This window comes from Sinocyclocheilus rhinocerous, unplaced genomic scaffold (genome assembly GCF_001515625.1).
Source record: "Sinocyclocheilus rhinocerous isolate Xijiao unplaced genomic scaffold, SAMN03320098_v1.1 scaffold2160, whole genome shotgun sequence".
In the NCBI taxonomy this organism is placed as follows: domain Eukaryota; kingdom Metazoa; phylum Chordata; class Actinopteri; order Cypriniformes; family Cyprinidae; genus Sinocyclocheilus; species Sinocyclocheilus rhinocerous.
The window spans coordinates 12695-24950 of NW_015646171.1; the positions used below are offsets into that span (position 1 = coordinate 12695).

Below are 12256 nucleotides of genomic sequence, written 5' to 3' on the forward strand. Positions count from 1 at the left end.
ATGGGTCTGTAATTTGCCAGTTCACTATGATCTAGTTGTGGTTTCTTAATAATTTACATTTACATTTAGTCATTTGGCAGATTCATCATAAAGGAAATAAATATTTTTATGGGAATATGTGCTGTTTTGTATATTAAGAATCTGTCACAGAGTTGTAATCTGCAATATCTGTACTGAAACTGAATGTGTTTTCATGTTGTCAATTATCTGAAAGTGAAGCCGCTTCTGCCGCCTAGTGGAGCGGAAGGAAACTGCACATCAGTTCCTATGATTACAACAATTTCTACCACTGACGTACAACAAGTTCTTTCTGCTACTGTAGGCTCTGAAACTGAATGTGTTTTCATGTTGTCAATTATCTGAAAGTGAAGCCGCTTCTGCCGCCTAGTGGAGCGGAAGGAAACTGCACATCAGTTCCTATGATTACAACAAGTAACAATCACCACCAGAGGGCACCAAACTGTTATTGTATGTGCTTAGATATAGTAATAGTGATTTTAATAACGACATTTATTTTTGAATGCTATTTTTTTATTGTAATGGGAACTTTATTTGTAAATGCCGATCGTCCATGATTTTGTAAACTTTACGTTTTGAATATCAAATTCTTTACTTATAAATGCCAAATGTACACAATTGTGTAAGCTTTATATTTCTGAATGGCAAATTTTTTATTCATAAATGTTGAACGTCCACAATTTTGCCAACTTTATATTCTGAGTGGCAAATTTTTTATTCATAAATGCTGAATGTCCAGAACTCCTCTTTTGTAAAAGGCTTTCTGTAATAAACTTGCTCTTTTAATGCCTGTTTTTAAATAATGTTGCTTGTAAAGTTAAATGAAGGCAATAAAAAAATAAAAAATAAAATTTCCCGGTGAATAATTTTTTTTTTTAAACATTTATTGTTCAGAGTAATAGTTTTTCTTCCACACATATCAGACTGGAGTTCCTCATGCCTGCTTTTATATCAGTTTAAGTTTTTATCTTGCTTTATCATTTATATGGACTTATTCAATTATTATTATTATTATTAGAGATTGTAGGCATTTTAATGAAGCTAAAGTACATGTCTTAAAACAAAATTGATAATTAAAAATGTAATGAAAAATTAAATTAAAAATTGTAATAAAAACAAATATATTTGAATAGGAAATAAAAGACATTGGTGTATAATAAAATACATATTACAAATAAACCATGCAGGACTGGATTACAGGTAATACTGTTGTAAATAATGTTCAGCTTCTTGTACCGATCGTTTCGCTTCATAAGAACTCAATGAATCGTCAGGAGCCACAGGTTTGAATTGTGTGTTGCCTGTATGTGCTTTTTTTTTTACTTTAGAAAAATGTTAAGTAAAAAAAAAAAACTAGTTTCAGAGGCAAACTTTCTCATTTTCATTTTGTACTAAAATAACTAAAACTGAAATAAAAATGACTAAAAACTATATAGACATTTAAAAACGATGTGTGTGTGTGTGTGTGTGCGCGGGTATGTATATATATGTTTTCTTATTCCTCAAAGGGCATTTGTTCCCACCGTTCATAGCAGAGCATCACGATGCACACGATCATCAAAGTCACCTAATGGCCTGAGGGTGAGTACATTAACAGCAAATTTGCCTTTTCGGGCGAACTATCCTGTTAAAACGATGAGGAAAAAACACTTAAAATATCTTCTTTTATGTTCCACAGATGAAAGAAAGTTCTGTAGGTTTGTAATTGTTATTTTTGGATGAAGATGTGAAATTGACATTATTAAGTTGGCTTGAAAAAAGCCAATTTACTGAAATCCTATTTAAACTTCTTCTTCTGAGACCAAATTTTCTCCTCCTAGACTTTTAAAGCTACAACCACCAAACTCGGGTCAGACCTTCAGACTGGTCTGACTCGGGTTGCTATATCTTTTTTAACTGGTCCGGCTTACGGTTTTCGTAAACCAGATTATCAAAACCACCTAAAATCCCATAGACTTTCATTGAGGGGGTGAAAACTTTTATACAATAAGACTTATGGTGTATTTAAGCTGTCTATTGCTATAGCAAAGCTTAACAACTCCCTACTGAAAAAAAAACAGCTAAAACCAGCCTACGCTGATTGACTGCTTTGGCTGGTCTCCCAAGCTGGTTTTAAAGTGGTTTTGGCCATTTTTTAAGCAGGCCAGGCTGGTCTTAGCTGTTTTTTTACTGAATCAACTTGTTTTAGCTGGATTAGCATATAAACATGCTAACAACATGCTATTAATTTGCTAATCATGCTAACAACATTCTAGTAAAATGCTAATCATGCTAAAAAAGGCCAACACCATGCTAGTAACGGGCTAATTATGCTAGCATCATGCTAGTAACATGCTAATCATGCTGGCAACATGCTAGTAAATTGCTAATCATGTTAACATTTTAGTAACTTTTAATCATGCTAACAACATGCTAGTAAATTGCTAATCATGCTAGAAACATGTTAGCAAAACTTGTTAAACATGCTAGAAACATGTTAGCATCATGCTAGTAACATGATAATCATGCTAGTATCATGTTAATCGTGCTAGAATCATGCTAGTAACTTGCTAATGCTAACAACATTGTAGTAACTTGCTAATCATGCTAGTAGCTTGCTAATCATGCTAGAAACATAACAAAATGTTAGTAATTTGCTAATCATGCTAACAACATGATAGTAACTTGCTAATCATGCTAGGAACATGTTAACAAAATGTTAGTAACTTGTTAATGCTAGAAACATGCTAGCAACTTGTTAAACATGCTAGAAGCATGCTAGAAACATGCTAATCATTCTACAATCATGCTAGTAACATGTTAATCATGCTAACAAAATGATAACGCCATGGTACTAACTTGCTAATCATTCTAGAATAATGCTAGTAACATGCTAATCATGCTAGCAACATGCTAGTAACTTGCTGATCATGCTAGAAACATGCTAGTAACTTGATAATCATGCTAACAAAATGCTAACACCATGCTAGTAACATGCTAATCATGCGAACAACATGTTAATCATTTTAGAAACATGCTAGTTACTTGCCAATCATGCTAACAAAATGCTAATACCATGCTAGTAACATGCTAATCATGCTAGAATCATGTTAGCAACATGTTAGTAACTTGCTAATTATGATAACAACATGCTAGTAACATGTTAATCATGTTAGAAATATGCTAGTAACTTACTAATCGTGCTAAAAAAATGATAACACCATGCTAGTAAAATGCTAGTAACTTATTAATCATTGCTAACAAAATGTTAACACCATGCTAGTAACATGCTAATCATGCTAGACTTGCTTATCATGCTAGAAACATGCTAGCAACTTGTTAAACATGCTATAAACATGTTAGCATCATGCTTGTAATATGCGAATCATGTTAGAATAATGTTAGTGACATGCTAATCATGCTAGAATCATGCAATCAACATGCTAGTAACATGCTATTAATGTTAATAACATGCTAGTAGCATGTTAATCATGCTAGAAACATGCTAGTAACATGCTAGTAACTTGCTAAATTTGCTAGCAACATGTTAGTAACATGTTAATCATGCTAGAAACATGCTAGTAACATGCTAATCATGCTAAAAACATGTTAGCAACATGCTAGTCATGCTAGAAACAGCCTATCAACCACCCCAGGTCCCCTAGCACTATGGTTTATACCTATCTGTTTTTCTGATAGACTGTATTGCCTTGAAAACATTCAAACTTTAATCTTTAAAACTATTTTGACTTTCAAACTACCTAACCCTAACTACAAACAGCTTTTAAAACTTTTTAAAACTTTCTAGCTAGGCTTTTTCAAGCCAACTTAAAGTTTGTCTGCAAACTTTCAATCTAGTTACATACTAAACTTTTTAAAAGTGTACTCTAAGTGTCATTAATAATTTATTATCTGCAAGTAGTTTTTTCAGTACAATTAAGCTACTTCGTTTTCACATGGATAAAGATATAATGTGTGATCTTTCTTGCTGATCAGATAAAGCTGTTGTTGTGTTTCTCACGTGTGCCTTGTGGTGGTGGGACGGCCTGAAACTGTTGGCTGCCGCTGCCGTGTTTGTTTGTGCTGAAACACTGCAGGACATCCGTGTCTGTGAGGGACTGATGGATGTTCAGGATGCTCTTCACTCCTGTGCTTCCTAACGTCTCCTCACTGATGGAGGTTTCTGTAGAGTTAGCGAGCACATGTCCGGACAGACGCCACTCTAGTGTAGGGCAGGGATTCCCATGAGCCTCACAGACACACGCCATTACACTGCTTCGGCTGCAAGAGCTGGAGATTTTGGGTGCAACTGAAAGAGAAAATATAATCATTATGATACAGAAGATCTTGATGGTCTCTACAGTGTAAAACATGTTCAGAATTTGAATGATAAAACACTAAAAACATATGTTTCATATGTATATAAAAAATGTTAATTGGTTAACAGCAATTTCCTTTACTATATACAGTGAAAAAGGGTTGTGTTGATCGTAGAGACCATTGGTGGCAATGGCTGTACGATCTACTTAGGCTCATGATGGTTTTGGGAAACGCAGCCCAGGACATTTCATGTATTTAAATTTATTTGTATTACAGTACACATTTGTAATGATGAAGTTGCAATTAAGTACATTTAAAATAAATTAATTTTAAATGTAATATTGAATTAATGTTCATTTTGTATCACTGAGATACTATCATAGTTTTTATTTTTTATATTTTTCATTTTAGTTAAAGTTTTAGTCATTTTGTTGTGTTTGTCATTTTTAGAAGTTTTAGTTTTTAATTATCTCTACATTGTAAAATGGTCTCTACAGTGTAAAAATTTGTCTTAATTTTAATGGTAAAACACTAAAAATGTCATGGTAAAACCATGTTAATTGTTTAAAAGCAAGTTCCCTTACTATATACAGTGAAAAATAATAAATCTAACAGCACATTTCATGTAATTTTTCAGTAAAATATTGTTACATTTACAGTTTTTAGAGGTGAAAAAAAAGAACGTCATCTTTTTAAAATTTATTTTAATGTAATTTAATTTATAATTCTGTGTTTAATGATGGTTAGTTCATCAGTAAGTTGGCATATTAACAGCAACCTTTTTTCCTGTAAACATCACAGCTTGTTTCTTTTTTACACTGTAGACAGAAACTGTAAAACTGCTTTAGGTTTTTTCTAACACTTAATAGAAACTGCTGAACATCTTATTTTGGACAAAAATTAATACGTTCATGACAAAAACCGAAAAAAACCCTACTGAAAGCTAATAGAGTGCAGAAGTAGAAAAGAGGAACAAAAACATTGGCCAAAACACTGTTTAATGTGAAGCACCAAATGCTGCCGGTTGCCACAGAAAATAGGCATGCAGCCTGTGCACAACTGACTGTATAGTCAATCACCATCAACCTGTCGCCATACTCTGTGATGCACACACCATGTAAGATGTTACACCATATAGCATGCTGTAGTGTAGTTTATATGATAAAATCATCTTCAACTTAAATTATATATAAATTTCTTAAAATTATTATATAATGATTTTTTAAAAAGTCATTTAAACATACTTTTGTGGTTTTTGCAAAAAAATTTTGTAGTCTTTTCAGTGCTGAAAGTCATATTTTGACTGTGTGAAAGAAATTATGCTTTTCTTGCATGCTTTTATGGTAAAATTGCATTTAATTTCACTATAAACAATGTACTTTGCATTCAAATGCAATGCTGTCTAGAGCATTATTATGTGTTTGCTGCAATTACTGCAGTCAATATTCACAGTATTTACGTTATCAGGGATCAGATTAAGTGATTGCAGTGCAGTAATTTGAGGTTTGTCTTTTTACTCACACTGAACATCCAGTTGAATTGTTGAATTGTGTTGTCCATGCTGGTTTTGAGCTTTACAGCCATACCGTGCGTTGTGTTTAGGGTTTGTCACAATGTCGGTGTGATTATATTAGAGATTATCAAGTACTTGCACTGGACGGCCAGCATATTACCAACTATTCACACTAGATGTCCAGAAGATCACCAAGTACTCACACTGGACGTCCACACGATTATTAAGTACTCACACTGGATGTTCAGCAGATTTACAAGTACTCTCATTGGATGTCACAGTATTTAGTATAATTTTTTCTGATTTTTTAAAATAATAGTAAAGACATCAACTATAAAATAACACTAATGGAGGTGTTTAAAATATATATTAGCAATTAGTTAATACTCGTAATACTCACACTGGACGTCCAGCAGCACTGATGAATTCTGTGTGCCGTGTTTGTTCTCAGCTGTACAGTAGTATCGTCCGCTGTGTGTCGGGTCGGTGTTGTTGATGGTCAGGTTTGATCCGGTCTGAACTGTATTCAGAGGTCTTTCAGCGTCTCTGTACCAGGTGTAGTTCACCGCTGGGTTTGCATCACTGCTGCAGATCAGAGTCACTGGATCGCCCTCCATCACTGAGCTGGAGGGAAACGCTGACAATGATGTGTTTTTTGGGGCATCTGAGGAAAAAAAAGATGTAGAATGTGTGATTTAACAGTTCAGGATTTGAAAGGCTGCAGGTTTAAACCTGTCTATTTTACAAGTTTCAGATGCAGGCAACTTGTTAAAGCATTTGTTCAAACATCTACAGCAGGCCACAACACTGGGTTTGCATCACTGCTGCAGATCAGAGTCACTGGATCGCCCTCCATCACTGAGCTGGAGGGAAACGCTGACAATGATGTGTTTTTTGGGGCATCTGAGGAAAAAAAAGATGTAGAATGTGTGATTTAACAGTTCAGGATTTGAAAGGCTGCAGGTTTAAACCTGTCTATTTTACAAGTTTCAGATGCAGGCAACTTGTTAAAGCATTTGTTCAAACATCTACAGCAGGCCACAACACTAACAAAACACCACATGTCTGTATTTTACCCATTACTTGTTCACTTCACACTAACTGTGTGTAGACGTTTAAGTCTACTGTGCTAAAACAACACAAACACAGTAAGATATATGATGAGAATTTGTAGTATATGTTATTGTCTAAGTTTGTCATGCAATCGGACAGAGACTGTCTTTCATTTGTCTAGACTAAACAGACTGAATTGAGACGTGCTGGACCATCTGAACTGAATGTCCTGCAGATTACCGAGTACTTGCACTAGACATCCAGAAGATTACTAAGTACTTGCACTGGACATCTAGAAGATTACCAAGCATTCACACTAGACGTCCAGAAGATTGCCCAGTACTCACACTGGACGCCCAGAAGATTACCAATTACTCACTCTGGATGCCCAGCAAATTACCAAGTATTTGCACTAGATGCCCAGAAGATTACAAGTACTCGTACTTGTATGCCCAGAAGATTACCAGACATCCAGAAGATTACTAAGTACTTGCACTGGACATCTAGAAGATTACCAAGCATTCACACTAGACGTCCAGAAGATTACCCAGTACTCACACTGGACGCCCAGAAGATTACCAAGTACTCACTCTGGATGCCCAGCAAATTACCAAGTATTTGCACTAGATTCCCAGAAGATTACAAGTACTCGTACTTGTATGCCCAGAAGATTACCAAGTACTTGCACTGGACATCTTATAGATTGCCAAGTACTTGCACTAGATGCCCAGAAGATAACAAGTACTCATGCCAGACACTCAGCAGATGACCAAGTATTCTCACTAGACATCCAGCAGATTACCAAGTACTAGCATTGGACGTTTAGTAGATTACTTGCACTGGACGTCCACAAGATTACCATGTACTGGTACTGGACCAGTACATCTAGAAGATTACCAAGTATGCGCACTTGTATGCCCAGAAGATTACCAAGTACTTCCACTAGATGCCCAGAAGATTACCAAGTACTCACGTTGGATGCCCAGCAAATTACCAAGTATTTGCACTAGATGCCCAGAAGATTACAAGTACTCGTACTGGATGTTCAGCAGATTTACAAGTACTCTCACTGGATGTTGCAGAATTTAGCATTATGACTATTTTTCAGATTTGTCAAATAATAGTAAAGACACCAACTGTAAAATAACACTAATGGAGGTGTGGAAAATATATATTAGCAATTAGTTAAGACACGTAATACTCACACTGGACGTCCAGCAGCTACCAAGTACTAGCATTGGACGTTTAGTAGATTACTTGCACTGGATGTCCACAAGAGTACCAAGTACTCATATTGAACATCTAGAAGATTACCAAGTACTTTCACTGGACATTCACAAGATTACCATGTACTGGTACTGGACCAGTACATCTAGAAGATTACCAAGTATTTGCACTTGTATGCTCAGAAGATTTCCTGGACGTTCAGCAGATTACTTGCACTGGACGTCCACAAGAGTAACAAGTACTCACAACTGGACATCTCGAAGATTACCAAGTACTTCCACTGGATGTTCACAAGATTACTAAGTACTCACTGTGGATGCTCAGCAGATTAACAAGTACTCTCACTAGATGTCACAGTATTTAGTATTATGACTATTTTTCAGATTTTTAAATAATAGTAAAGACACCAACTGTAAAATAACACTAATGGAGGTGTGGAAAATATGTATTAGCAATTAGTTAAGACACGTAATACTCACACTGGACATCCAGCAGCACTGATGAGTTCTGTGTGCCGTGTTTGTTCCCAGCTGTACAGTAGTATCGTCCACTGTGTGTCGGGTCGGTGTTGTTGATGGTCAGGTGTACTAGCACTGGACATCTAGAAGATTACCAAGTATTCGCACTTGTATGCTCAGAAGATTTCCTGGACGTTCAGCAGATTACTTGCACTGGACGTCCACAAGAGTAACAAGTACACTGGACATCTCGAAGATTACCAAGTACTTCCACTGGATGTTCAAAAGATTACTAAGTACTCACTGTGGATGCTCAGCAGATTTACAAGTACTCTCACTAGATGTCACAGTATTTAGTAATATGACTATTTTTCATATTTTTAAATAATAGTAAAGACATCAACTATAAAATAACACTAATGGAGGTGTGGAAAATATGTATTAGCAATTAGTTAAGACACGTAATACTCACACTGGACGTCCAGCAGCACTGATGAGTTCTGTGTGCCGTGTTTGTTCTCAGCTGTACAGTAGTATCGTCCACTGTGTGTCGGGTCGGTGTTGTTGATGGTCAGGTTTGGTCCGGTCTGAACTGGATTCAGAGGTCTTTCAGCGTCTCTGTACCAGGTGTAGTTCACCGCTGGGTTTGCATCACTGCTGCAGATCAGAGTCACTGGATTGCCCTCCATCACTGAGCTGGAGGGAAACGCTGACAATGATGCGTTTTTTGGGGCATCTGAGGGGGGAAAAAAAAGATGTAATGTAGAATGTGTGATTTAACAGTTCAAGATGTGAAAGGAGAGATCCTGAAACACACATAGAGATATTACAAGATAATAGAGTTGGGGTACTCGGACTCGTACTCGGACTCGAGTACAGTTTTTTTTTAAAGGACTCGGACTTGTCACAGACTCGGATGCATTTTTACTCGGACTTGACTCGGAAAATATGTCCGAGTCCAACCGAGTCCAGGGACAGTTAATGGAAGTGTCACTGACTCAATGCATTATCACGAAAGTTGTATTCAGTATTTGCATGTGTTTTTAAGTCTTGTCCAGTATTTGAAAGCCGACGGGTTTTTTGTGCTCACACACCGAAAGCGCGCTCACAGAATACTAACGCGACTCTCAGTCAGCGTGCGAATGCCGAGTTCTTTCGCTTAAGTTCGCTTAAGTTCTGTTATTGCTACACACTTACACGAAAAGCTATGTCAAAATGCCCGTCTTGGAGACTATTCATGTAAATGCAGTCGGTTTTGTCTTAAGTGAACTTGAACAGTTGGGAGAAATACAGATGTGTCCAAATATTTGATCTATGCGTCAGATCTTAAAGCAACAGCGTAAACTTGCAGCCGCCGACTGCGTCATAAATGTTAATCAAACAAAATAAAAGGAGAAAATCACTCACTGCTCTTGACTGAATCACTTATTAACTTGAATAAGAATCATCTATATTTAATGTATACAGTGAATATTATTTTTACATTTATTACTTCATGAAATGTCTGTAGTAGGCTATTTCTAGAAGCCTTTACTAGGCTACTATCTGAAAAACTAAAAAAACTATTTCATTTGTATTTTTGAGTAATATATTTATTTATCATTTAGCTTGTAAGTAATACTTGGAGTGTTTACTTGCCTTCAGTAAGCTTGAGAAGGTTTTATTACATTAGTTTATTATTTTTTGCTTTTGTATTAGTGGCCGTTTCTAGCTTCAAAGAAAAATTCATTTTCTAACATATTTGCGGCAATAGTTTTTATGGGTCCAAAATTACCTTGGGTGTGCATTATTTTCTAATAATTCAACGGCCCGTCATTAATTATTCCTTACATAATGTAATTTATTGTAATTAATGTAACTATAAATGCATTCAAAAATAAAACAGGTGTGAGTTGTCACATTCGCTACTGTGAGGGAGCGTGGAGCGAGGAACGAGGAGTACATCAACAAGGAGACTTTAATTATATCCAGGGAACCAGGAAAACACACGTAGCAGGAGAGGTTGACATATACAATACCGGACGCCGAACTAAGAACAGGGAACACTTTATATACACATGACATGACGAGGGGATGACGAGACACACCTGGGATCAATAGAACTAAACGGGGAACACCTGGAACAAATAAGGACAGGAACGGGAAGGACCAAATATGGGCATAGAAACACATGGGGAACAAAACTCACACAAAACACGAAACAGAGTCTGACATTACTCCCCGATGGGCGCCCTGGAGGCTGCTGCAGGACTGGGACCCGGGGAATACCTCCAGGGCGGATCAGGCAGTCCAGGGTGCCATGGTGGCACATGGAGCTCAGGGGCCATGACAGTGCAGGGAGCTCTGGGAGCCATGGCGGAGCAGGCCGAATAGGAAGCCATGGCGGAGCAGGCAGTTCAGGAGGCCATGGTGGAGCAGGCAGTTCAGGAGGCCATGGTAGAGCAGGGAGCTCGGGGAGCCTGGCCTCGGCACTCGGCCCAACCTCTACGGATGGACCCCTACCACCCCCCCAAAAAAATACTTGGGGAGAATGTCGGTTTCAGAGGTCCTCCGTAGGCTTAACTCGGGAACTGTGGCCCTCCCTGGGCTTGACTTGGGGACTAGAGCCCTCCTTGCGCTGGACATGGGGACTGGAGCCCTCCTTGGGCTGGACATGGGGACTGGAGCCCTTTCTGTGCTAGACTCAGGGACTGGAATCCTCTCTGGGCTAAAATCAGGGACTGGAGCCCTCTCTGGGCTAAACTCGGGGACTGGAATCCTCTCTGGGCTAAACTCGAGGACTGGAACCCTCTCTGGGCTAAACTCGGGGACTGGAGTCCTCTCTGGGCTAAACTCGGGGACTGGAGACCTTGAAACGGCAGAGAAATCAACTTTGAGCAGTATCATTTTTACATTTCTTTGAAAAGAGCCATGACAATAGACAATGGGATGTTTGATGATTTACAAAGGGTCACCTACCAAATGGAGTCAAAGTATCTTCAAAACAAGAAAAAAAATAAATAAATTAAAAAAAAAAGGCCAAAATAGTAATTTTCACTCTAGAGTCATCAATATCTTTGTTCCATTTTTGTGCAATAACTTATGTATTTATTTATAGTTTGTAAAAAAAAAAACAACAACAACAATACCATTCAAAAGTTTGAGGTTGGTGTCACGGGAGCGTGGATCGAAGAATGAGGAGACGAGGAGTACATCAACAAGGAGACTTTAATTATATCCAGGGAACCAGGAAAACACACGTAGCAGGAGAGGTTGACATATACAATACCGGACGCCGAACTAAGAACAGGGAACACTTTATATACACATGACATGACGAGGGGATGACGAGACACACCTGGGATCAATAGAACTAAACGGGGAACACCTGGAACAAATAAGGACAGGAACGGGAAGGACCAAATATGGGCATAGAAACACATGGGGAACAAAACTCACACAAAACACGAAACAGAGTCTGACATTACTCCCCGATGGGCGCCCTGGAGGCTGCTGCAGGACTGGGACCCGGGGAATACCTCCAGGGCGGATCAGGCAGTCCAGGGTGCCATGGTGGCACATGGAGCTCAGGGGCCATGACAGTGCAGGGAGCTCTGGGAGCCATGGCGGAGCAGGCCGAATAGGAAGCCATGGCGGAGCAGGCAGTTCAGGAGGCCATGGTGGAGCAGGCAGTTCAGGAGGCCATGGT

At 38.1% G+C, this 12256-nt stretch overlaps 1 protein-coding gene across 1 annotated transcript in view; it reads right to left on the reverse strand.

Moving 5' to 3' along the window:
- Positions 1-12256, reverse strand: part of LOC107707086 (hemicentin-2-like) — a 21212-nt gene that overhangs the window by 6454 nt on the left and 2502 nt on the right. Inside the window, exons 4-8 of the mRNA XM_016510970.1 lie at positions 9043-9304; positions 8590-8711; positions 6653-6733; positions 6231-6494; positions 4019-4306 (exon numbers count right to left, since the gene is read on the reverse strand). Coding sequence (XP_016366456.1) covers positions 4019-4306; positions 6231-6494; positions 6653-6733; positions 8590-8711; positions 9043-9304 — 1017 coding nt within the window. The remainder of the gene's footprint in view (positions 1-4018; positions 4307-6230; positions 6495-6652; positions 6734-8589; positions 8712-9042; positions 9305-12256) is intronic.